General features: G+C 40.9%; 2 protein-coding genes across 3 annotated transcripts in view; one reads left to right on the plus strand and one right to left on the minus strand.

Annotated features, from left to right (window-relative positions):
- The window catches only part of LOC143023993 (DNA ligase 4-like), a 28,197-nt gene extending 20,128 nt beyond the window's left edge, over nucleotides 1–8,069 (plus strand). For both annotated transcript variants that reach the window (XM_076182680.1, XM_076182679.1), the window contains exons 15-18: nucleotides 256–527; nucleotides 3,482–3,583; nucleotides 6,288–6,403; nucleotides 7,262–8,069. In XM_076182680.1, the coding sequence (XP_076038795.1) occupies nucleotides 256–527; nucleotides 3,482–3,583; nucleotides 6,288–6,403; nucleotides 7,262–7,385 (614 nt within the window). In that variant the 3' untranslated portion in view covers nucleotides 7,386–8,069. The remainder of the gene's footprint in view (nucleotides 1–255; nucleotides 528–3,481; nucleotides 3,584–6,287; nucleotides 6,404–7,261) is intronic.
- Nucleotides 8,070–19,361: 11,292 nt separating this feature from the next.
- LOC143024002 (uncharacterized) lies at nucleotides 19,362–27,419 on the minus strand. The gene is made up of 5 exons (XM_076182692.1): nucleotides 26,973–27,419; nucleotides 25,790–25,951; nucleotides 24,665–24,771; nucleotides 22,475–22,609; nucleotides 19,362–19,884 (listed from the first exon to the last, which is right to left on the minus strand). The coding sequence occupies exons 1-5, from the start codon at nucleotides 27,067–27,069 to the stop codon at nucleotides 19,753–19,755; spliced, it is 633 nt and encodes a 210-aa protein (XP_076038807.1). The 5' UTR covers nucleotides 27,070–27,419; the 3' UTR covers nucleotides 19,362–19,752.
- Nucleotides 27,420–27,724: the final 305 nt, after the last annotated feature.

Consider the following 27,724-nt stretch of genomic DNA (forward strand, 5'->3'; position numbering starts at 1 on the left):
GCCTTGCTGTGGGTTTACTATGTCTTGCGACACTGCTTCTTTACCCAGGGCAGTGTACAAGATGCAGGGATGACCCGTCATCCAGGAGGTGCCAAGACAAGAGGGAGGGAGTAAGGGAGATGGGAGCGGAGTATGTAGGAGGTTTCTATGTCTTTTTTTGTTTTTTTTTTTTTTCTATATCTCAAGTAAGGGGGAAGAAAGCCTTTGGTATATGTATGTGTGCTCATAATTTCTTTTTTCTTTTCTCTCTCTTAGGGCCCAAAACATTCTGCATTATTGCAGATACAATGACAATAAAGGTGCAGAACTACGTGAAATCTCGCCAGTACAACATTGTTCGTCCATCCTGGCTTATCCAGTGTTTTGAAGAAAACAGAATGGTGCCTTGGTCTCCACTCAATTCCGTTCATTTGACAGAGGAAGCGAACCAGGCTGTCAGTCAGTTGTATGATAAATATGGCGATAGTTTTGAAGAACCTGTGGATGCTGATTCTTTAAAAGAAATATTCAGACGCATCAAGAAAGAGGTATAGTAATGATTGTCTTTATTTAACTAAATTTTGAGGAGACACACTACGTCTGATGGTCAAGCTGCGGGCTGCTGAGCAGAAGATCACCGTTCGGGAATGTGTTTGACCCAGGGCGATGGGCGAGATCCAGGGATGACCCGTCATCCAGGAGGAGCCAAGATGAGAGGGAGGGAGGAAGGGAGAGGAATGGTGGATAGGAGTGGAATGGGTGGGAGTGGAAATATGTCTTTTGACTTTGACTACCTCCCATTGAAAGGGGAAAAAGTCGTTATGTACGAGTTTTCGGCTTTCGTGTGCTTCTGGAGCTTCATCTTTCTGCTTCCGTTTGTGAAACTTTACAGACATTTATCAAACAAAAATTCATTAATCTTGTCCCACTGGTCTTTTTTCCTTTTGGTTTATTCTATAGATTAATGCAGCTGTATAACTCATATATTAGTTGTGGTTAATACTTTCAATACGTTGATGCTCTTTAGTTGTTGTTTTTTTGTGGTTTTTGCTCTCTTTTGGCTATGTATGGATGATACTGTGATGCATGGAAGGGAGTGGGTGGGGGATGGTGGGAGGGGGAGTATGTACAGTATAGTGTTTGAATATGGTAAAAAGGATAAAAATAATTAAATAAACTACTGTACATGTTTAATAGGCTATATTCAGTATCTCTGGTGGTTAATATACAGGTAGGCTAGGTACAGTGACCACGGAACAGAGTGGGGATCGACTTACGATGAGATCGTCTTACGATGGCTCTATCGAAACCTAATGCCATCGTAAGTCGACGTTTACCTGTATTTACCTAGTTGTATTTTACGGGAAGGGGAGCTATGCTCGTGGTGTCCCGTCTTCATATCTCATTTTATCTAAACTATTTTTAAATTCATGTATTGTTTTTGCACACACCACTTTCTCATCTAACTTGTTCCAACTGTCTATTACTCTGTGAGGAAAGCTGTTCTTTTTCAGATCTCTTCTATAGCTGTCTTGATTTTCTTTCTGTGTCCTCTTGTATTTCTATCATCCCATTTTATTAGATTCTCTCTATCAATTATTTCTATGCCTTTCATGATTCTGTAAATAGCTATCAAATCTCCTCTCTCTCTTCTCTGCTCTAGTGTCTGTAGCTCAAGTTTTGCTAGTCTCTCTTCATATGCTAGTTTTGTTGGTGCCAATTCTGATGCAGTCCAAAAGGATTTATCTCCATCTGTTTTTCTGCAAGAGGGTATGGAGACGGGGAGTCGCCAATTAAATGGAGTGGCGTTGCTGTGGATGTGCTGTGTCTTGCTGCATTGCTTCTGACCCAGGGCAGCAGACAAGATGCAGGGATGACCCGTTATCCAGGAATAGCCAAGAAAAGAGGGAGGGAGGGGTGGTGAATGGGAGTGGAGTATGTGGGAATGAAATGGGTGGGAGTGGATTTATGCATTTTGACTTTGGATACCCCCTTTGTAAGAGGGAAAAAGCCCTTGGTTTATATATGTATGTATGTATGCATTCTTTTGGAAAACCTAATTTTCTAATTTCTTGGAATAGAATCCATAAATGGAATGGAAAAAGGATTTTTGCCCAATAGTTTTCTATGTGGAGTTCTCTTATATTTAATGTACTAATAGGTTTCATCTCCCTTATAAGAGAGATAACTAGCCAAGACATACAACTACCCCCGGAAGGCTGGTATTTGGTGGTTGTGGAGGAAGAGAAGAGAGTATCTGTGCATGATAAAGGTCTTTGGGTGTTGTTTTAATGTTTCTTGGTGTGTGTGGGTGTTCTGCTATGTAGTGCGGTGCGGCCACCACCCAGCACTTCTAAGCTACCAGAAGAGGCTGGATGACCGCATTGTGAACAGCTGCCCAGGATGTAACACTTCACCCCATACCATACAACACATAATGGAAGACTGCATTATACACAATCATGCACACAAACAACACAACATACACTCTTTAAAGGATTTGTGGGAAAACCCAGTTTCGGCAGTGGCATTCCTTGGGGAGACGGGACTGCTCGGACAGACAGTCTAGGGAACGACAACAACAACAACAACAACTACCCCCGGAAACATATTCATAATCATATCACTCACTGCTCCATTAATGCACTAAAATACAACACATTGCTGCATGCCAGACCCCCAGATATCCATCCCTCTGAATCCTCTCTCCCCCATAAGGACAGGGTCTACCTGGCCAGACTCAGGGCCCCAACATGGGTAAGTGCTGCCCCCCCCCCACACACACACACCACCACTACCACCACCTTCCACATCTGATGGTCACTAGTACGATTCACATGTAATATTCATCCACAAAACAATGTTTATACACACATCATTCATACACACAACTCATGATAAATAAATCATGCATTAAAAGTACATTAGGGGGAATTTGTTTGACCTTCTTTTCACCAAAAGTGCCACTCCTCCTAAACATGCTGCCCCGGGGGGCATTGCCCCCCCCCCCCCTGCCCCTCCCCTTGTCAGGGCCCTGGCCAGACTGTGGTGTAGCCACCACCCAGCCCTTCTAAGCTACCAGAAGAGACTGGATGACTGTATTGCGGACAACTGCCCAGGATGTAACACTTCACCCTATACTATTCAACACATAATAGAAGACTGCATTATACACAATCATACACACAAACAACACAACATACACTCCATAAAGGATTCTGTGGGAAAACCCCATTTCGGCCGTGGCATTCCTTGGGGAGACGGGACTGCTCAGACAGACAGTCTAGGGAACGACAACAACAACAACTTGTTGAAGTATGGAAGACGAATGAGTGGAAGGGTGGTGAGCTAAGTACAGAGAACAGATTTTATTCACTGACATTTCATCCTTATCAGGACATTCTCAAACTACGTACAATCTCAGAAAACAAACAGCTTATATAATTCATCCTTGCCATGTTCCTCTCTCTCCATACCCTCATCCATTCTCATTATATTGCAGGACTTGAACCCGCTCACCCAGGAGGAAATGTACGAAATAGACGAGGAAGTGTGTGACATTGGGAGCATTAGTGGTCTCTTCAGATTGGTCACCGCATACTTTGTACGTATAATTTTTCTCATGGCCGAGTACACTGATTTTTTGTTGTTATTACAATTTAATTCAATTTGGTTTAATATCATGAATTGCCCAGTCAGAGAAGGCTAGGATAATGTCTCTTTATGGAGGATTTTTGTACTATTCCCCTTCTACAAACTTGTTCAGCTTTACAACTTTGAATCACCTCTGTACAGACCTTCCGTCCAAATAGTAGCACACTAAACTGGTCAGCCAGTACAGTGCTACCTCTCATTAACGGACGTTAATTAGCTGTGTTTGCGGTGTTTTTGCTGTGTTTTCGCTGTGTTTTTGGTGCTGTTGTTTAGTGCTGTGCAATCACTGTGCCACCCAAAAACCACTCCAAATCAGCGGATTATTCACATCAACGGACACCGTTACCCCCTTTTAGTTCATTAATGAGAGGTAGTACTGTATTTGGTTTATTATATTGAGCAAGGAAGGGAGAAGGCAGGAGATAGGGATGAATGGAGATTTACTGTGTATAGATGATACTGTTATGCAAGGAAGAGAGGAGCAGGGGAATGTGGGGGTTGAGGATGCTTATGTGTGAATAATATTTTGAAACAGCCTGAAGGGATTTCTCCTCGTCCTCTCTTTTTATGCATGAGGGAACAGAGAGGGGGGTCGCCAGTTAAGTGAAGCAGGTTTGCTATGGATATGCTCTGTCTTGCTGCATTGCTTCTGACCCAAGACAGTGGGCAAGATGTAGGGATGATCCGTCATCCAGGAGGTGCCAAGAGAGGAAGGGAAGGGTGGGGAATAGAAGTGGAATTAGTGGAGATGGAACAGGTGAGAGTGGAATTATGCCTTTTAACTTTGGCTTTCGGAAGCTCGCTGGTTGAGCGGGTTAGGACATCGTAACTTGTGGCAAAGGTCGAGGGGATGGCGGTTCGAATCCTGCCACCGGGGAAGTTGAACCAAGGGCATGGTTCATTAAATTCCATGCTACAAAGTCCTCTGTAAGGGACACCGTCCAAGCCTTCCGATGGGAGGAGTTTGTGACGTTAAACTCTATCACAATCACAACTTTGGCTTATTTATAAGGGGGAAAAGCCCCTTGGTATATGTACATACATGCATATACCAAAGGCTTTTTCCCCCTTACACAGGGGATAGCCAAAAAGAAAAAGGCATAGAAACCACTCCCCTCCACCCTCCCTCCTCCCTCTCATCTTGGCACCTCCTGGATGACAGGTCATCCAGGCATCCTGTCCACTGCCCTGGGTCATTACAAAAGAGAGGAATGTCTGTTGAGGAAGGACGGGAGAGGACAGAAGATAGGGGTGAATGGAGAAGGATTGTGTATGGATGATGTTATGATGCATTAGGGGGAGTGGGTGGGGGATGGGGGGTGAGAAAGTGTGTATGAAAGGTAATTTGATGTATGTATATTTACTGTTTCATGAGGGGAAGTGAGGAGTGAGTCAGTTGTTGTTTGCAGATGACACTTCATTTGAGGCAGAATCTGAGGACATTAAGGAGAGATGTAAAGAGGGCAGTAGAGAGGAAGGATACATACATACAAACATATACCAAGGGTTTTTTCCCCCTTACATGGGAGGTAGCCAAAGTCAAAAGGTATATTTCCAATCCCACCAATTTCATCACCACCCCCTCCCTCCTCCCATCCCTCCCACTCATCTTGGCTACTCCTGGATGACGGGTCATCCCTGCATCTTGCCCACCACCCTGGGTTAGAAGCAGTGCAGTAAGTCATAGCATAATAGCATATCCACAGCAAGGCCACTTCATTTAATCGGCAACCCCACCCCTCTTCTTTGAAAGGGGATTAGTTAACCGTCATTAAAGATAAGTATTAGGGATAGAGGATTGTATGGTCTATTTATTTTCAGCTTCCTACTTAAACTGAGGAGGAGCTAGGTTACAATACATGTTTGTATGTTTATTTATTTCATACACAGTTAATCTCTCCCATATCCAAATTGTGTGTGTGGAGATGAAATGGGTGGGAGTGGATTTATGCCTTTGACTTTAGCTACCTCTCTTGTAAGGGGGAAAAAGTTGTTGGTATATGGACGTATATCCAAATTCTCATTATCTGAATCGCCATTAACTAAACATGATTTATATGTATTATACACCACTTTTATTTCTTCAGAATGGTGAAAATTTAGCACTGGAGTGGTGGTGTGGAAATGGGGAATCAGGGGTGAGGGCATTTTTAGCTCGCATATACGAGTACTCTCCAAATCTGAACACTTAGTGGCTGAATTAATTCAGATACTGAAGGGATTAATGTACATTTTGTTCGTGTAAATGCATTTTTACTGTATAAAATGTAATGGTATGATGCATGTAATTACGTACAACATAGTACAGGTATTATGTTCAGTTGCGTAGTTATCGTGGATGTTATTGTATATTGATTTTGCCATTGTCATTGTATATTTATTATTGTATATTGTACATATGTAATAAGAACCATCCATTATGCTCGCTCATTAGAGTATCCTTCCCACCAACCTTGGCTTGGTGTGGGTTACAAAAGAACATAAGAATGAAGGAGACTGCAAGAGACCATAAGGCCTACACTAGTCAGTCTTGGTTCTGCCTCCTAGGCGAATGCATGCTTGTATATGTAGTGCTTTACAATTATTAATTTATTTATATTCAGTGTTTTATTGGCCACCCTTATACAGTAACTAATACTTTTCTTCTTTATCAGTATACAGACGAAGTAAACAGTCATCCAAGTGTGGGAAACTTGTGGTTACGACTTTATGGCGCTAGAATCAGTCCTACTCTAAACAGCGGTGTCACTCATGTCATTCTCAATGATAGGTGAGTTTAATCCTCTCTTAATGTCTACAGGCTGTAAGGTCATCTTTTTCTAATACACTTTTTTCAGTAGCCATTTTTGTGTGTATTATTTCTTGTTCATCTTATAAAAGTGTGCTGGTGGCGCAGCCGAAAGTGTGCTGGTCTCGCACCTTCCTAGTTGCAGGTTTGAGTCTTTTACTTCTCGCTGATTCCCAGCAGTGAACTGAGTAGCACATAGGGCAAAGGTGATGGTGCCGGTTGCAGATTTGCACCTCATAGCACAGGCTCTTCACCACCGTATTTATGAATATGTAAGGGCCCAGTCACACCAAGCTTACGACCTGTTTCCGACCACCACCGACCAGATGGTTGCCGGCCAGTTCCAGGTAGTCTTTGGAAGTCACTGGTAGTCGATAATAAGATAGATAAATAGATAGATATATTACGACACGCACTGAATAGTCACCAGTACATAGATTTTCATCTTATCAACCACATTAACTTCTTCCATTTTAGTTCCTTGCATAGGTTTTGTGTCGCCGACTGATCGCTTGATTTTTGGTCAAAGGTGGTCAGTAATAAGATAGATAAATAGATCGATAGATAGATATATTACAACACACACTGAATAGTCCCCAGTACATAGATTTTCATCTTATCAACCACATTAACCTCTTCCATTTCAGTTCCTTGCATAGGTTTTGTGTCGCCGACTTATCGCTTGATTTTTGATCGAAGGTGGTTGGAAACGGGTCATAAGCTTGGCGTGACTGGGGCTTAAACTGGGACCAAAGACGGATTCCTACAAATGGGTCTTCTGCAAGAGAGGTCAAGGACAATGGATTGATTGATTGACAGTTGTTTGCTTTTCTATTTCAGTAATGGGCCAAGTGCCTCTAGCTTCGGAAGAAGACATGTTGTGGATAGTCAGTGGATTACAGACTGCGTAGAAAGGAGGAAGCTTCTTGAGGAGCGACACTATAGACCTGGAGCTCTGCGATAGCTGATAGATGATTCATACGGGGTGGCCCGAGAGTCCTGCCATAGAGGAATAGATAACATAAAGCATGAATATATTTTCATATAAACAAGTGATGAAAATTTTTTTCCACAACCTTAAAGAAATTCTGGCCTCAAAGTTGAAGATTCGTATTGTTCAAATAATGATTATTCATGTTTTCTTTGATTCTTTACTCTTAAGCCAAGAATTTTTTGGCTGGGGACTATGGAAGAGGGAGGGGACTATGTGGGGATGGAATGATTGGGAGTGGATTTTATGCCTTTGTTTTTTGGCTACTTCACTTGTAAGGGGGTGAAGGTCTTTGGTATATGTAATTCTGTTAAGCACAAGAACCACCCTGGAATTTTATCACCCACAGTAGAAGTTGTAGAATGTTTCACAGGGTTGAAGGATTGAGTGGAAATTGTTTCAACATCTTCAGAACAAGGACTGCCTCTTAATGAATGTCGTAATCCTCTATTAGCCAGGCCGAAATACAAAATGAAGGCTATATGGTTTTTCAAGACTAATGGACCAGTTGATTTGGGTTTTCTGATTTGGTGCTGAATTGTGATTCTTTCTAGCAAGATATAATTTGCTTCTATGTATAGGAATAGGTGCGGCATTCTCAAGGTATATGAATTCGTTTCGTTTTATGCATTTGTAGTTTTAATAAAAACATGGAGGTGAAAATGTGAGTTATTATTAATCCCCTGACTTTAGTGGAAGATCAAGAACAATGTGTTTTGATGGGGTGAAAGGGGCTTTTGGTGCAAGATGAATGTCTGCCAAGCAAGGAAGGGAGAGGGCAAGAGGTAAGTGTGAATGCACAGTAGCTGTGAATAGATGAGAAATGGAATCAGCCCAAAGGGATGTGTGTGTGTGTGTGTGTGTTTTTTTTTGTTTTTTGTTTTTTTTAATTGCCACATAAGCAGTACATGTTGACAAACCAAATGATACAACTGACCACCTGTCATCAGAAAGGACGCACTGTGACCCGAGCACACATCTGCCCGTAACAGTGTGACCTGATATGATCCAATCCAATGTAATTATGAGTACACACCATGGGTGGTTTCTCATATGGTGTATATACATATATGTATGTATATACCGTATTTTCCGGCGTATAGTGCGCGACTTTTTCCCGTTGGAAGGGCCTAAGAATGGGGAGTGCGCATTATCCGGTGGTGCGCATTATCTACGGCCTACGATAAAAATTCTGCGGCTGTGTGTGTAATTTTTTTTCACAACAACGTGACGATGTTGGCCGTCACAAAGTCGGGAGGCACACTTCTCCGTGACATTCCGTGAGAACAAGAAGAACAGCCATGGTGACATGAAAGAATACGCCAGCATGGGCTACCGTATATAAATATTTGGTATAGGTAGGTATCTATCGAATCTTATTTTTCATGTTTAAATAGGCCTAAACACCATGAAACATGATCAATATTCATGATATTTGCCCATGTTCACAGCATCTTAGTTTGAATTTTTATGTTGGCTTTGTTGCTTCACTTTAGGTATGGTACAAATTCTGTTGCGGCCGTTCATAAAATCGTGTCAAACACCTGACTACAACACCCTCTTTCGGGAGTTATATTAACTAAACGTCACCTCGATGAGAGACTGTCCTATTTCACCACTGTCATTGCAGGTTCAAAGCTAAAATGAAACAGTCTGTAGTTTGTTTCAGTATTAAATAAAAAAAAAATGGTAAAGACGAATTATTTCCTCAAGATATAAAATGAACATTTTCTGTAAAAATCCCGAAATTTTTCTGTATATTTTACTTTCAATAAACTTTTTTAGATCATATTTCCAAACTATTTAAGCTACAAAGTAATAAGGGACCAACGCACAACATGAGTCATATACCGGTACATGTAGTTCCGACTTTGTCTTAGTTGTGTCCTCATTGATGCCTAAACTGACACTTAATTTAGTGACAAATCAATAGATTTCCCAGTGGTGGCTCTAGCCAATGAAAAATACTTCTCCATGTAATCTCGTTCACACGATATAAATACCGAGGTAAAACTGCGTTATAGACAAATGCAATCGGGCATGCGCGTTATACGTCGGTGCGCGCTATCTGTGTACCGAGATAACGAAGTGCATGGGTGCGCATTATAACCCGATGCGCATTTTAAGCCGGAAAATACGGTATATATATATATATGTATGTATGTGTGTGTATATATATACATATATATATATATCTATGTGTGTATGTATATATATATATATGTGTGTGTGTGTATGTATGTATATATATATATATGCAGAAGAAATCACTTGAATGCATGATTCTAGAATGCAGAAAAACCACTCAGAAAATAACAGAAATGAGACCGAGCACTTTTGTCTAGTCAGACATTTTCAAGGTACAAGTACAGAAAAAGAGACAAGTATATATACTTAGATCTACCTTGCCTTCTGAGTATATATACTTGTCTCTTTTTCTGTACTTGTATATATACTCACTGGCCGAGCAGGTTAGGGCGTTGTCACTTGCAGCGGAGGTCAAGGTGATGACGATTCAAATCCTGCTCAGGGTGAGTTGAACCATGGGCATGGTTCGTTAAAGTCCACTGTAAGGGGCACCTTCCTAGCCTCCTAATAGGGGGTAGTTGGTGAATGTTAAAATAAATCATCTTATATGTATATATACAAATGTATATGACTTTGGCCACATATAGACAAAGGATTACAAAGGTGGAGCATGCCGACAAGAGACCTTTTGGTCCATATCTAGGTCGGATGCGAAAAATAAAAACATAATAATGATGAATAAATAAATAAAAACTATAATAATGGAAATATCAAATAAAATACAGAAATAGATGCATAGGTATAGTTAAATAATAAACAGGTAAATAGTAAATAGTAATAAATTAACATATAATTAATAATAAATGAGAATCAAACAGACAAATGATAACAAAATGAAAACAAATAATATAAGATACATATGAATAATAATCATTACAGCAACCTTACTGTAGTTCCCCACCTCATTTGTTGGGTCATATTGTTAAAGTGCTGCTTCTTGTTGGATTGCCTCTAAACCAGCCTTTTCCAACCATAGCACCCTCTGTTGTCATGTCTAAGCAGTCCAGCACCCCTATCTTGTTATTAGGAGTATAAAAGAAAGTGGTGTACTGCTTAATGATTTATTTTCTTGATTCCTTAGAACTGAAACAAATTGACCATATTGTTTGTAGAAGAAATAAGGACACCCTAGAAAAATAAAATAGCATGGAAAAGGTCAAATATGCATGACTGGGTAATCATTGATACATATGTCAATGTGATTTTTGTGTGCATCACTTCCTAGCAACCTGGATAATGATTCCATCAGCCCAGGAAGGGAAACACTGCTCTAAATTGAGTAACCGATGCAGGGGCATGGATCACCCTTCATCCAGGAGGAGCTAAGATGGAAGGGACAGCAAATGGGTGAAGAGTGGGTGTCTGCTTTGAATTGGCCAAGCCCCTTATAAGGGGGAAAAGACCTTTTGGTACATAAACATGTTACTAAGTTACAGAAGCTCGCTGGCTGAGCGGGTTAGGGCGTCGTTACTTGTGGCGAAGGTTGAGGGAATGGCTGTTCGAATCCTGCCACCAGCAAAGTTGAACTTAAATTCCACACTACAAAGTCCTCTGTGAGGGGCATCATCCTAGCCTTCTGATAGGGGGGAGTTTGTGATGTTGTACCCAGTGCTGGGGAGTCGGAGTCAGAGTCGTGGAGTCGGAAACATTTACGGTGTCACTGGAGTCGGAGTCGGTAAAAATATACCGACTCCGACTCCAGTTAAATTTACATTTTATAAGGCCTTTGTTTAGTCTGTAGAGTTATGCAGTGCACACTCCTTATAAGTAGATTATATAAAAAAATAATTCTATAGATAGATAGATAGACTTTATTTGGCAATAAATCAATGTACCGGTACATGAAGTGCAAATAATGACAAGAACACATAGTTCGAAATAATAAATGTAAATTGCCGAGGATAACACAAAAAGCATGAACGCTTATTTCCATTGTGGTCCTCATCAGGTTATTATTCTACATTAAGTCACACGGACAACATACATAGGGGGTTGAGGGGACCAGAGACACTCATGAGTAATACCAGTCAGTACACATATGACACATAAACATTGTTATAGTTTTGCTAATATTACTGAAATGTTTGTACACATAGGAACATTGAGTCCAAATATTTGAGCACCATCCAAAAGGAACATTGCATTAAGCAAAGGAACAACAAATTAATGTTAAACTGTAACAAAACAGTATGAGTGAGTACTATATCGGAGTAGTACCATTAATAATATACTGCATTTTTCTACATCTGTATCAACATGTATGAGTGAGTACTATATCAGAGTAGGACCATTAATGATATACTACAATATTCTGCATCTGTAACAACATGTAGTTATAGCGAATCCTACACTGCAGCTAGGGTCACCTATTAATTCAATCTAACATTTTACCTGAGCACCAAGGAGTAGTACATTATAACCTGAAGCACCAGAGGTAGGGTACAGGGGACCAGTACTCGAATGAGTAAAACAACAAGGAGAATGAGGAAAAAGGTCAGATCATAACTGTTCTCGGAACCTACCTGAGACATATGCCATATTCTGACTGGCAAAACAAAGGTGGAAACCAATTTGTAAACATCAATCATTGTTATGCTGAACTAAACTTCTGAAAAAAAGGGGGGAGGGGAGGTCAGAAACAGTTATGAGTGAACGCAGATATGGATGGTATTACTCATGGAATCAGGTATCCCTCACTAAGCTAGTAGTACACAAAATCAAGGCTGTTCTCTGTCCATAGCTGAGACATATAGTAACCCTTGACTTTTTTCTTGAAGGTAACCTTGCTATTTGTCTTCTTAATGGACACAGGTAGTGAGTTCCATAGTTGAGCACCTGTGAAGTGAAAACTGTTTTTGGTGAAGGGACCTGCATGAGGTACAATAAGAATAAAATGTAATAAATCTCATCGTCTTACCTTCGTGGTCATTCCATTAAACCCCCAATACGTCCTTGTGCAACGCTGGCTTTCAAATTTATACATAGACCGATAAACATCCAAATTATTACTTGAATAAATTAAACACCTTCATTTTTCACCTGTTGACACACAGTCACGGGAGCTGTAATATTCCTGTCAAGTTCCATATGCATCGTTTCCATCACTCCATCAGTTTGGTAGTTTCTCCCGCTGCTGTAGACTAACGCAATAATACTATCTCTTCACTCCTTTCCCCTTCTTTTTCCCCTCTATACTTTTTAACATTGAATTATTAAAATAAGGATATTTAAAATTGAAAAAAAAAGTTTCACGTTTCAAACAAGTTCAGCTGTATCTTGTTTTGTACTCGTATCGATAAGATCGGTTCCAGAACCAGAGTAATGTCCATCGCAATAATCGTATAGCAGTACCAGTATGTAGTTAAACCAAGAGGTACTTGTGTCAGTAATTTCAGTACATTAAGACAAAAGAAGGTATGAAAACATATGTAGTATAATGATACCCTAAAAGTATGTATGATACATATACCTTTCAGTATCATACATGTTCAGCCGTAACACTCAACCTTGTACCGTACTCGTATCAATAAGGTATATTTTCTCTATATTTACTGTTTCCTTTCAAGAAATTTGCCTAAACTTCTTTTATAAAGTTTTTTTTTGTATTTGCAAAACTATGTAAAAAAAATCTTACATTATATATTTACAAAGGTTATATTTCAACTTTTGTTATAAAAAACAGTATCTTTGTTTTATAAATGTACTTGTCACTTATTTGCAAAGATATATATGCCAAATGTCTTACATTATAGAATCTTTTTTTTACTGAATTTTCTTCAATATCCTTTCAAAAATTTTGTCTCTACTTCAGTTATAAAATATTAATAAAGAGGTCAAACATAGGAAAGCCACACTATAAAATATATATTTATTCTTTGATATAAACCAGTTATAATGATACAAGTCTACTCAAGATTGGAGCGCATGTGTGTTGCATAGGATTTATAAAATATGTAGGTCATAATCAGTTAATTACATGAAGAGGAGTCGGAGTCGGAGTCGGTTGTGCCAAAAATAGAGGAGTCGGAGTCGGAGTCGGAGTCGGAGGTTTTGTGTTCCGACTCCCCAGCCCTGGTTGTACCATAATATCATATCACCAATATACATTAATAACAGGTCATGCACACAGTGCTGTCCAAATGATGGTTTGTGTAAACAAATCTTCCACTTTCCCATTCCTTATAAGTGATGCAACCTTTTAGGCTGGCACTTGGTCCTCACACAAGATTGAGGCATGGCATTAACCAAAAGAAAATATTTGCATTGTGATACAGAAAGGCCTTGATTATTATCTATCGAGATACCAAAAGAATTCTTACTTCCAATAACGGAGATATCCACCCAACAGAGCTGGGCGCGTTACCGCCAGATGAGTAGTGCATTACCGAAAAATCTATATATATCGGTATGTATACATATACGCATTGTATATACATTATATATATATATATATAAATATATATATGTATATATATATAAATATACATATATATATATATATATATACATAAAATAAGCACTGACGGAAATGTACCCCCAGATTTTTCGGTAACTCAGTACCTGTCCGGCGGTAACTGCCCAGCTCTGTAGCCAAGGCATGATCCTATTCCCCACCCATTTCTTTCCCTCGAAAAAAATATAGTAATACATACTGTATATACATATATATATATATATATATATATATATATATATATATATATATATAAATATATATATATATATATATATATATATATATATATATATATATATATATATATGTACCAAGGGCTTTTTTTCCCCTTGCAAGGGAGGTAGCCAAAGTCAAAAGACATAAATCCACTCCCACCCTTTCCACCCCACCCACTCCACTTTCATTCACCATCCCTTCTTTCCTCCCTCTTTTCTTAGCTCCCAGAACCCCCACATGGGGGGCGGGGGGCATATGCCCACGGGGGGGGGGAGGGCAATTCTAGCACAAAAGTGACAAAACAATAAAAAAGTTCAAAGAAGCCCTGAACATCTTACCGTTAGAATCGACAAAATATGAAATATTCTTCCCTCATCCCTTCTGCGATAGGGACATTAGATACAAATTTTTAAATCTGTTTAATTATTTCGCAAGTCAATATCTAAAATAGATAGCAAGGTCTCTGTTGGCTACGCCTGGATAAAAATAATAAATAATGAAAATAAAAACAGATAAAGTCAAATCCAGAATCACTGGTATCGAAATTTTGTCTAAAAAAAGGAAAAGAAAAAGAAATATCTTACTCACGTTACGTCACGCACCATTTATCTTTTCGAAATTTTAGTAAAAAAAAAAAAAAAAAAAAAAAAAAAATCAACAGATCACACCACTCACATCACCTGATCACCCGTCACAAGATCATCTCCGGCCTGAAGGTGTCCAGCACGGCCGTGTCAGGTGACACGTATTCACCTGTGGGGCAGACGCCGTCGTCGGTGCCGACAGTGTCACATGGAGCGTGACGTCCATTGGAGATGTATCATCGACTAGTCCGGTTTTTTTTTTTTTTTTTTTTTTTTTTTTTTTTTTTTTTTGAGTTCGAAGATCCTGAGCTCACGCGTGTGTACCACGCCCATTTTTTTAAGTTCGATTTTTTTTTTTTCTAGTTCGAAGATTTTTTTTTTTTTTTTTTAGTTCGAAGATCCTCTTTTTTTATTCGAAGATCTTTTTTTTTTAGTTCGATTTTTTTTTTAGTTCAAAGATTTTATTCTATTTTTATTTATTTATTTATTTATTTATTTATTTATTTATTTATCTATTTATTTATTTATTTATTTATTTGTTTATTTATTTATCTATTTTTTGAGTTCGAAGGTCCTAGGCTCATACTTGGGCACCACCCCCATCCCGACGTCCTCCTTGAATACAGACCTCAGACCTCATCGTCCTCGAGTGAGAGGCTGACGGAGGTCCTTCCTGCTGGAGGAAGGAGGAGGTACTACAGGCGCCCCTCAAGGAGCTCCTCCAGCAGTCCTTTGTGATGGCCACTTGCCCTGGCTCCCCAAACACGTAAGGCAAAGGTGACAGTTTCAACCAATCCTATGCTTCTCGACGTAAACGAAAAAGCTCAACTTAGAATAGATAAACAAATAAACAAAAGCTCAAATACACAAATAAATAAGTAAATAAATAGATAAACATTAATCAACAAAATGGTAAACTGCGGCGTTCTTTATTATCTTTATTCTTTCTGTCACAAAGAGTCACAATAAATGTTGTCACGACACAATAAGTCTTGTCATGCCAACCAACGCGGATAAATGGAAACCCGCCTTCTCTCCCCCTCTCCCTTCCCCCTCTTTCTCTCTCCCTTCTCTCTCTCCCCTCCCCCTCCCCCTCTCCCCCCTCCCCCTTTCCCCTTCCTTCTTTACCCTTTCCCACTCCCTCCCCCACTTTTTCCCCCTCTCCCCCTTTCCCCTCTCCCCCCTCCCCCCCCCAACCTACCCTTCTCTCCTCTCCCCCTCCCACCTTCCCCTTGCCCCTCCCCTCTCCCCCTTCCCCCTTCCCCCTCTCACCTTCACTACTCTTCCTTCCCCACTTCCCCCTCCCCCTTTCCCCTCTCTCCCCCTTCCCCCTCTCACCTTCCCTCCCCAATTCCCCCCTTTCCCCCTCTCCCCCTCACATCTTCCCTCCTTTTCCCTTCCCACTTCCCCCCTCTACCCCTTCCCACTCCTCCTTCCCCCTCTAACCTCCCCTTCCCCTCTCCCCCTCCCCTTTCCCCCTCTCCCTTCTCCTTTCCTCTCTCCTTTCTTCCCTCTCTAACCTCCCCTTTCTCTCCTCTCCCCCTCCCCTTTCCCCCTCTCCCTTTCCCCCTCTCCCCTCTCCCCTTCCCTCCACTTCCCTCCCCCTGCCCCTCTCCCCTTCCCCTCTCCCCCTCCTCTTTCCCCTTCCTCCTCTCCCCTCACCTCTTGTCTTCCATCTCCTTCCTCTCCTTCCCCCCTTTCCCATCTTTCCCCTCTCTCCCTTTTTCTCCCTACTTCCTCCTCTTCTCTCCCCCTCCCCCCCACCTTCCCCCTTGCCCCTCTCCCCTTACCTCTCCCCTTCCCCTATTCCCCCTCCCCCTCACTCTCCTCCTTTTTCCTCTCCCCCCTTCCCCTTCCCCCTTCCCCTCCCCTCCCCTCTCCTTCCCCTCCCTCCCCCTCTCCCCCCTTTCCCCCCTCCCTCCCCCTCTTCCCCCTCCCCCCCTCCCCCCCCCCTTCCCCCCCCCCCCCCCCTCCCCCCCCCTCCCCCTCCCCCCCTCCCCCTCCCCCCCCCCTCCCCCCCACCCCCCACCCCTCCCATTCCCCCCCCCCCTCCCCCCTCCCCCCCCCCCCTCCCCCACTTCCTCCCCCCCCCCCCCTCCCCCCCCTCCCCTTCCCTTTCCCTTCCTCCACCCCGATCCCCCCCCTTCCCTCCCCCCCCCTTCCCCCCCCCCTCCCCCCCCCTTTCCACCTCCCCCTCCCCCTCCCCCCCTTCCCCACCCTCCCCCTCCCCCTTCCCCCCTCCCCCCCTTAACCCCCCCCTCTCCTTTCCCCCCCCCCCCTCCCCCTCCCTCTCTCCCTCCCCCTCCTCCCCCTCCTCCTCCCCTCCTCCCTCCCACTCCCTCCTCTCCCATCTCTCCATACCCTTCTCCCCACTCCCTCTCCCCTTCCCCCCTCTCCCCCTCCCCACTCCTTCCTCGCCCCCTCCCCCTTCCTCTCCCTCTTTCCCTCTCCCCTTCTCCACTCCTTTCTTTCCCATTTCCCCATCCCTCTCTCCCCTCTCCCTCCTCTCCCACTTCCTCCTCTTCCCTCTCCCCACGCTTTCCTCTCCCCCTCCCCCTTCCCCACTTGCCCTCTCCCCCTAACGCAAAGGGATTATTTGTTAAACTTAAAAATTCATTTAAATAGACACATAACCAGTGTGCTGTAATGCCCGCCATTTATTTTATTTTATCTTATTTATTTTCATTTATCTATTTATTACTATTTATCTATTTATTACTGTTTATCTGTTTGTTTGTTATTGTTTGTTTATCTATTGTTTATTATAAATTATATAACTATTGCTATTTTTCTGTTTGTTCATTTGTCATTATCTATTTTATTTTATTTATCTACTTTTTTATTTATTCATTTATTTTCTTTCCATATGCGAAATAGTTATGGACCAAAAGGACCTCTGTCGGCATGTTCTTCCTTTGTAATCTTTTGTAATACAACAAGAATAACAATTATCTTTTATTATTTTTTTTAGGCTATCGACCTATAAGGTCATTAAGCCTGGTATGAATTTGTACAGTCTCGACGTTTGATGTGTGTGTGAATAACAAGACACTACAACAGAAACTACATGACGTCACTAAAGAAGAAATTACAAAATACACGGCGTCCATAAAGTCTGGACACATAGAATAATTGGATATTTTTTATTTATAGTGAAATTCATATATTTTTTATGTCTTTTTCTGGAGTGTGCTAAAGGAGAAAGTGTACTAAAAAAAAAAAAAAAAAAAAAAAAAAAAAAAAAAAAACCAGACTTAATGCAATTGACTCCGCGATTTAGGAACGAATGTGACAAAATTGAGGGTAACGAAATTTTATTGCATCAAGTTCATGAAAATTTCGTAAAACGCATTAATATTTCCATTGCAAATGATGGAAAACATATTGAATTATTTGAATAAAATATAGATTAAAAATAAAGTGTTTTAAGTTTTTACCTATGTGTGCAGACTTTATGGACACCCTGTACAACAACGGAAAACTACAATTATTTGATGCAAAATTGGCCACAAAGCTCTGGTAAACTATTTGTCTATATACCAAGAGATTTTCCCCCTTATAAGCGAGGTAGCCAAGTCAGAGGCACGTACCTATTCCCACACACGACTCGGTGGCGTAGTTGGTAGAGCGCTGAACTGCCACCATAGTGGCCCGCAGTTCTTGGTTCGAATCCTGCCCAGGGCCGAACTTATTTCGGTACCGCTGCGCTTCGGGTCGTTACTCTGACTCTCGTGGGCGGGGAGTTGGGTGTGTGTGTGTGTGCAAGGTCATAGCATTACCCATAGATCGGACCTACGAGCTCTGAGCTCTCTTCCAGGAGGGAAATAGCTGTCGATCACGAGTCCAACACGTGATTCAAAGACCAAGTGAATACACATTTTACTCCCTTCCACCACCCTCTCCGCCCCTGTTTGCAGACCTGGGCGCGTTACCCCCCGGACAGGTAGTGCGTTACCGAAAAATCTGCGTATACATAACTGCGTATGTGTATATACATATACACATACGCAGTAACGCGGACCGGTCTAAGGAAATTAAAATCGGTAACGCATTGACGGAAATGCACCCCAGATTTTTCGGTAACGCACTACCTGTCTGCCGGTAACGCGCCCAGCTCTGCCTATTCAATCCAGGGCTGGTAAACTAAAACCCAGAATAACGACATTATAAATTCAAATCTCACTCAGGGACTCGTTAAATGGCGTCATCGGTAGCGTGCTGGTCTCGTATCCCCTTAGTTGTGGGTTCGAGCCCCGCACTCTGTCCCAACAGTCCAAGAGTATGAGGCAAGGCTGACGTGTTCAGTCACAGCTATTCAGTGCCTCATGGCGTAGGCTCCTCACCTTGTGAGTGTCTAAAGCACAGAATAATGTATTATACACACCCATAACTAATATAACATCACTACGGAACTTATGAATAACTTATTACGACTATAGTTCTATAGAAGGACGTGGGTGTTGAAAGTATAGTTAACTTTTTTTTTTAGTTTATTGAAACTAGGAAATACAAAAGGAACAGTAAAATGGTACAATGAATTTGGCTTCTTTGGTTCTATTTGACTTGATTCAGAAACTACAATAAAGTACTGAGTCAATAAGACACTTAGCAAGGCTTGTATAATATTGCAGCAACAGTTAGCAAGTACTACAACAGGATAAAGTTATGACTACAGCAGGAAATACATTATGCAATGGTAAAATACAGTAGATGGGTGAGACTACAGCAGTAAATACATTATACAATGGTAGAATACAGTTGTATAACAATAGAAAAAAAATAGCGCTGTTTTTGAAGTCTTTCTGGGTCCCTTGGAGTCGGTGCTGCTTCTTCTTCTTCTTCTTCTTCTTCTTCTTCTACCTCTTCTTCTTCTTCTTCTACCTCTTCTTCTTCTTCTTCTTCTTCTTCTTATTCTTATTCTTATGCTTCCATTTATTGTTCTTCTTGTTCTTACAAAAAAAAAAAAAAAAAAACGCTGTTGTTGATGTCCCTGGATTCAGTGCCTCTTCTTCTTGCATTTCTTGTCCTTCTTGTTCTTGCATTTCTTCTTGGTGCCAAAAGGATCTTCCGGATCAATTGTGGCGCCGTGCATACAAGCCGTCTTCAGACAAGACACCATTTCCGAATACTGAATGGAAGGGAAAGGCAGTAACGGTATATGTAGCATGGAAACAATGGTCTCAAAATGTCAGTAAGTAGACTTAATTTGGAAGTGGGTAGAAACAATTTCGCCAATTGTGTAGTTAGTGAATGGAATAAACTTCCAGCAGAGGCAGTGCAATGTAGTTCAGTTCGAAGCTTTAAGATTCATTTAAATAAATTCTTAAGCAAGATGCTGTAATGCCAGCAATTTACTTTTTATTATTTAATTATTTGTTTGTTATTAATTGTTTATTTGTTTATTGCTATTTATTTTACTATTATTGATGTGTCCATTTAGTATTATTTACTGTTTAACCTGTTTGTTTATAATTTAAATTTACCTATTTATTTAGTTATTTATTTATTTACTATCATCTGTCTGTATATTTTTATTTATGTATTATCATTATTATAATTTTTCGCATCCGACCTAGTTATGGGCCCAAAGGTCTCTTTCTTTGTAATCCTTTGTAATCCTTTTAAGTTTTGTTACGGCCTATATCATTATACTTATTGTTGCTAATTATTATTCAGTTTAGTTTTGAGTTTATTATTATTATCATCATTATCATTATTTTATGTAGATTTACCAAGTGCTCAGTATATTTACAAAACAGCCGGAACTGAACTATTTCAGTAAAAAAATAAAAAGTTTTGCAAAATTACTAAAACGAATATTTTTCATGACCAACCTATTGATACAATTACTAAAATCATGGCGTTTTTTTATGAAAATAAATGTTTCGTTAGTTTATAGAGTGGAATAGCTAGATTTTTCATGCTTTGACTAGTTTACACATCAAAGCTTTGATCTAAACATGAGTGTGAACTCACGCGTACACACATGTGCGTTTGTGTGTGTGTGTGTGTGTGTGTGTGTGTGTGTGTGTGTGTGTGTGTGTGTGTGTGTGTGTGTGTGTGTGTGTGTGTGTGTGTGTGTGTGTGTGTGTGTGTGTGTGTGTGTGTGTGTGTGTGTGTGTGTGCGCGTGTGTGTGTGTGTGTACACAGTGGTAAAGGGACGTAATTGGTGTGGTTCTAACCAATGTATTAGTTGAGACGGTTGGGAAAGGACGGAAATATTCACGAAATATAACTTACTTGATGTGATTAACACTTTCAAAACATAAACACTGGGCAAAAGAAAGAATTGTTTTTTGTAAAACTTCTAAATTTCGTTTCGAAGAAAGACTAGAAGTGGATATGAACACATTTTATATTGAGTCAATTTTAACAATTAAGTGATAATACATAAAGAAAATTGTATGTAAAGAAGATACGAGAACCTGTAAGCTGTAACTGATTTAAAAAATTATATTTGCTGAAGATCTGTTCAACGTGATCCATGATGTTCAACGTGGAAGTGAACAAGGAGACAGAACTGCCTTGTTCAAGGTAATCAATGCTACATACTGTTTTTGTATTTTTGTTAGGAGCGTCTACTAGTTTATGATTGTTAAGTCAATTGTCTTCATCAAGTTGAATTACGAACTCAGTTAACTTAATAAGTACTGGTTGATTGTTACTACGTTTGTACTTACAACCAATTTACCCATTTGTGAGACCCAATTCAGAATATTATCATTTTGATCGTTTTGTAAATTGGACGAACATTTATTGTCATTTTGAAAAAAAAGGTCATTATGCAAATAGGCTGGTTATTATGCAAATAGGCTGGTCATTATGCAAATAGGCTGGTCATTATGCAAATAGGCTGGTCATTATGCAAATAGGCTGGTCATTATGTAAGCTGGACTCAAATTCAATTTTATTTTGAAAGAAGGCCATAGTTTTTGTTTTTTTCATGAGTAGACGGGTCATTTCGAGAAAAAAATCAGATAAATGAAAATAAACAAATAAATAAATCATAAAAAATAACAAAACATTACGTTATCATAACAACAACAACAAAAAGTGGGTGGGGAGGAATTCAACAATTGACACCAAATCTCAAACGTTAAAAAAATTTGCCAAAGATGTTTGCTATTTTAAGCAATTTGACTTTAATGATAATCAATATTACAACTATTTACGTGCACATCTTTTGCGTATGCGCAGTAAAGATCGCGTAAACAGTGGTGGTTTTAGTTAGTATTTATGATGAAATGCACAAAAGTAAGCTTCTCTGGCTCAATTGGTCAGGTGACGGTTTGGTATAAAGCTGCGCCCCGGTTCGATTCCCGGGGCGACTGTTGGAAATTATTTGTATGATATCGCTGTCACTAGCGATTCATTTCAGGTGGGCAAATATTGTTTACGTTGATTTATCTTTATCTGTTTATTTACATTTATTTTAATTTAGTAACACATGTCTTTATTTTTGTCGTTCATTTCTTTATTTTATTTTAATTTATTTCATTTTACTTATTTTCTATTTCATTCATTTACTTTCCTATATCTATATATTTATTTTCACCTTATTTTATTTTATTTGACTTTATTTATTTTATTGATATTATCCTTTACTGGTATTTTTTTTTTTTTTTTTTTTTTTTTTTTTTTTTTTTTTTTTTTTTTTTTTTTTTTTTTTTTTTTTTTTTTTTCAACCTCTTAATTTCGGCGTTCCTACAAGGACCCACCTTCAGGTTCTCCGGATGCGGGCAGGTCTTGGCCGCTGCGGCAACGGCTGCGGCCATAGAGGGGTCCTTGTACAGGGTCACGCGCGCCTTGGCCGCCATCGCCAGGCGGTCGATGGTTTCGCCTCCCTCGCCCAGCTGAGGAGGAGGAGGAGGAAGAGGAGGAGGAGGAGGAAGGGGGAGAAAGAGGAGGAGGAGGAGGAAGGGGGAGAAAGAGGAGGAGGAGGAGGAGGAGGAAGGGGGAGAAAGAGGAGGAGGAGGAGGAAGGGGAGAAAGAGGAGGAGGAGGAGGAAGGGGAGGAGGAGGAAGAAGGGGAGAAAGAGGAGGAGGAGGGGGAGGAGGAAGGGGGAGAAAGAGGAGGAGGAGGAGGAGGAGGAGGAAGGGGGAGAAAGAGGATGAGGAGGAGGAGGAGGAGGGGAGAAAGAGGAGGAGGAGGAGGAGGAGGAGGAGGAGGAGGAAGAAGAGGAGGAGGAGGAGGAAGAAGAGGAGGAGGAAGGGGGAGAAACAGGATGAGAAGGAAGGATAGAGGAAAAGGAAGAGAAACAGGAGGAGGAAGAAGGGGAGGAGGAGGAAGAGGAGGAGAAAAAAGGGGAGAAAAAGGAGGAGGAAGAAAAGGAGGAGGAGGAAGGAGAGAAAGAGGAGGAGGAAAAGGAGGAGGAGGAAGGGGGAGAAAGAGGAGGAGGAGGAAGGAAAGAGGAAAAGGAAGAGAAACAGGAGGAGGAAGAAGGGGAGGAGGAGGAGGAGGAGGAGGAAGGGGAGAAATAGGAGGAGGAGGAGGAGGAGGAGGAAGGAGTGAGGAAAAGGAAGAGAAAGAGGAGGAGGAGGAGGAGGAAGAGGAAGGAAGAGGAAGAGAAAGAGGGGTAGGTCGAGGAAGAGGAAGAGGAGGAGGAGGAAGAAGGGGAGAAAGAGTAGGAAGAAGAGGCATATGTAAGTAACTGGGTAGCTTTCTCTGTTTACATCTCTCTCTCTCTCTCTCTCTCTCTCCCTCTCTCTCTCCCTCCCTCTCTCTCTCTCTCTCTCTCTCTCTCTCTCTCTCTCTCTCTCTCTATCTATCTATATATATATATATATATATATATATCTATAATTATATATAAGCAATAAGAACACTAGGAACGTGTGTTTTATAAATGCAAGGTAACCACTTAAGAAAATAAACAAACGGAGCAGAGCGCTTTCGTATATTACATCTTCAGTGCAAATTACAATTTGCACTGAAGATGTAATATACGAAAGTGCTCTGCTCCGTTTGTTTTTTTTCTTAAGTGGTTACCTTGCATATATATATATATGTATATATATATATATATATATATATGTATATATATATGTATATATATATATATATATATATATATATATATACACATATATACATGCGTATTGTACATAGATACTGTACATACATATAGTACATACATGCATACACAAACACATACGTACACAAGTAGATACATACATATATGTATACATACATGTGTATTGAACAGACGTTCTGGTACACATATACATACATACATGCATGCATACATACATACATACATACATACATACATACATACATACATATATTGGACAGACATATATACTGGGCAGTGACAAATGTTGTACATGTGTGCATACATACTTCACATACATACATGTATGTACACATGCACAAATGCATGTACATACATACATACATACACGTGCACATAAATGCACACACACATATTGTGCATACATACACACACGCACATACAAGTGTACATACATACACACACGTGCATTCACGTGTACATACATGCATACATACATACATACATACATACATACATACATACATACACACTTGCATACATCCATACATACATCCATACATACACACATAGATACATACATCACAAGCATACACACACCCGCACCCACGCACATGCGCACATTCATCCATCCATCTACACACACACACACACACACACACACACACACACACACACACACACACACACACACACACACACACACACACACACACACACAAACATGCATGCATGCATGCACAAAGACGGGTCACTACGAGCATAGCTCTCTTCCCGTATAATACAACTAGGTAAATACACAAACACACATACACTCACACACACACTCACACGCACGCACGCACCCTCTCACTCTCACTCTCACTCTCACTCTCACTCTCACGGCAATACTCACGAGTCCCGTGGCGTTGAGGATGCATCGTCTGAGCGCCGTCTGGATTTGAACTTCGTCGAACATGAGGTCAATGATCGTTTCCGGTTGACCTGACTTGAACGCTTCGCCTAGGGGTCAACAGAAAACGGACGCGTCGGGCGCTCAATGAGGTTAGGTCAGGTTAAAGGAGGTGTGTTAAATTTGTTAAAAGAGTTTGTTTGCATGTGGTCAACTCTTTATTTATTAATCAATTAACTATTAATTAATTATTCAATTAATTAATTTATTTACTTATTTATTTGTTTGTTTATTTATTTATATATTTATTTAATTTTATTTTTCTATATGTTTATCTATTTATTTATTTTGTTTACATATTTATATATGTTTGCTTGTTTGTTTGTTTATGTATTCATTGATTTTTTTTTTTCTTGTGTTAGTGAGGGTGGTGAGGATGATTGTGTGTGTGATGTGACGGTGATTGTGACGTGACGTGATGGATGATAATGACAATGATAGTGATGATAAATGTGACGTAACGGTGATGATTACGATGATGTTGACGGTGACGATAATAGCTATGTTGATGACAGTGACTGACAGTGACAATGATTGACAGTGAGTGACAGTGATAGTGATACGAGCAAATACGACTATCAGTGACTATGACTATGACTCAGACTATGATTATTACTATGGCTTTGACTTACTGTGACTATGACTATGAGTATAGCTGACCATAACTATGCATATGACTGAATATGACTATGAGTATGACTATTGCACTGACTCACTGTGACTCTCTATGACTAACTATAACTATGAATATGACTGAATATAACTGTGACTATGAGTATGACTGTTGCATTGATTCACTGTGACTATGACTGTATGACTATGGCTGACCATATCTATGAATATGACTGAATATGACTATGAGTATGACTATGATTCACTGTGATTATGACCATGACTCTGACTACGGCTGATCACAACAATGAATATGAGTGAATATGACAATGACTATGAGTACAGCATTGACTCACTGTGACTATGACTGACTCTATGACTATGGCTGAACGTAACTATGAATATGACCGAGAGAAAAAAAATGTACTGCAGTACGAGTGTGTGAGGAGCACCCACCTATAACAGCGATGACCCTCATCTTAGGGATCCCAAGAGCATCTGCGCAGTCGAAGGCGCTTTTGACAGGTCCCGCGCCGGTCTCGAAGAGCTGCGCCACGCCCTTACAGAGCTTCTTTCGAACCTGACACTCGATCAGCGTCCAGTTGCCACAGGCAGGATCTTCGGGGCCAAGACGCCAAAGGAAGAACGAAAGAAAGAGACTAGTGAAGGTCAGGGGCCCTTCTACGCCATAAGACGCTGAGTGACTGCGGCCGAAGCCGTTACGTTTGACCTAGGTATATGTGCGCTTTTGGGGACTGTTTGAGGACCCGGTAACCAACAGTCATTGCTGGGAATCGGAGAGGAATGTGGGACTCGAACCCATAACTAAGCGAATGCGAGATCTGAACGCTTCTGGTAACGCTATTGGTGCACGGAAGGGGATGGGATATAACGGAATGGGATCCGGATAGTTCTCTTTATCCGTCACGAAGATTTCTCTCTCCGGAAAGAAGAAAAGGTTTTCCGAAAGATAAAGAGTTCCAGATACCAGAAGCTCTTTCTAACACCCTGATGCATTTGTTCAAATAAATCTTTCCAAAAATTTGAGATTTTTGAGTTTCAGATATTCCTTTCACACGCATCGACTTTCCGCCGTGCGCCGCCCATGACACGACGTCGTGTTCTCACATAACCATGTGCGTCTATGAACGCTTTCATACGTCGCGACTACGACCACGTGTGAAAGGGTCCATAGACACCCATGGCTATTTGACAGCACGACGTCGTGTCGTTGACGGCGCACGGACAAAAATCGATACGTGTATTAATTTCAGATTTTCGTATATTTTCGAAGAAAAGATAGTTTCGTATGTTGGAGATTTCCGAATTCTAGAGATTCTCAGTAGAAACAACAATTTGTACGTAAATAAATACGAGTACGGTTTATGAGTAAATACACAATTTAAAAATTATATAAGAAAAGTTATAAGATAGTGATGAGACAATTAATAATAAGACAATTAATAATGAGACATAGTAATGAGATAAATGATAAGATAAATAGATGCGATAGATAACTACAATATAGATAAGATGAATAACAAGATAAATGAAGATGGAACTAATGGTCACCCAAAGACTCCTTCTTCCGTTCTCACAACTTCGTAGACTGAAGAATTACTCGAAGTCAAGAACTCACCGAAGACAGAGAAGAGCTGCCCATCGACCTCTGGTGCCCTGAGTTGGAGGACGAGGACACCCAACAAGACTCCTGTCAAGAGACACCAGATCCTCATCTTGAGATCGAGGAGATCCTCCTCAGGGGTTACGTCAGGAGGAGTTCGAGGACCTGGACGAAGAGGGAATGGTCTACGGCGATCCAGGAGGAGGAGGAGGATGAAGAGGAGGTGTTGGAGGAGGAGGAGGAGGTGAATGCTTTTCAGGTCGTCGACTTCGTGGAGGCCTTCTTCGGGTAGGTCCTCATGAGAGAGTCTTGGTAAAGGAGGTGTTCCTGGAACTGGAGGGAGAGCGAAGGGAGTCGATGAGGACGACGACGGCGATGACGACGACGACCCAACTCGTGGACGACTGCTCGAGAGACTCTCTTGTGAAGAAATGACGGAGAGTGGGCGACTCGACCGGTCGCTTTCGGTTGCTAGTCTTTTGGCACAACCCTCTTTCGTTATCCCTCCTCTCTCCCTCCCTCTCTCCCTCCCTCACTCCCTCCCTCCCTCCCTCTCTGCCTCCCTCCCTATCTCATCCGTATCATTGTCGAGTATTTTCACAATCTGCCCTCACCTTACACCGCACGACATCCGCGTGAGATTGTTCATATGGATAGAAACACTGATGAATTGCAGTCCATGACAATAGCAACAACAACAGCGTGAACTCCTTATAAGCCTCTTTTTCCAAAACAAAGATTTTTTTTTTAGTCAATTTTGATATTGT

This window comes from Oratosquilla oratoria, unplaced genomic scaffold, assembly GCF_046742065.1.
Source record: "Oratosquilla oratoria isolate Oo_2021 unplaced genomic scaffold, ASM4674206v1 SCAFFOLD78, whole genome shotgun sequence".
In the NCBI taxonomy this organism is placed as follows: domain Eukaryota; kingdom Metazoa; phylum Arthropoda; class Malacostraca; order Stomatopoda; family Squillidae; genus Oratosquilla; species Oratosquilla oratoria.

What these genes read in the sequence shown, in the direction of transcription:
- LOC143024002 (XM_076182692.1), bottom strand. Translation starts at nt 27,069, where the DNA reads ATGAGGATCTGGTGTCTCTTGACAGGAGTCTTGTTGGGTGTCCTCGTC. An exon ending in GAGGGTCATCGCTGTTATAG is followed by an intron (nt 24,772 to 25,789) that starts GTGGGTGCTCCT and finishes GTTGACCCCTAG; the next exon opens with GCGAAGCGTTCAAGTCAGGT. An exon ending in CGCATCCGGAGAACCTGAAG is followed by an intron (nt 19,885 to 22,474) that starts GTGGGTCCTTGT and finishes CCTTCCATTCAG; the next exon opens with TATTCGGAAATGGTGTCTTG.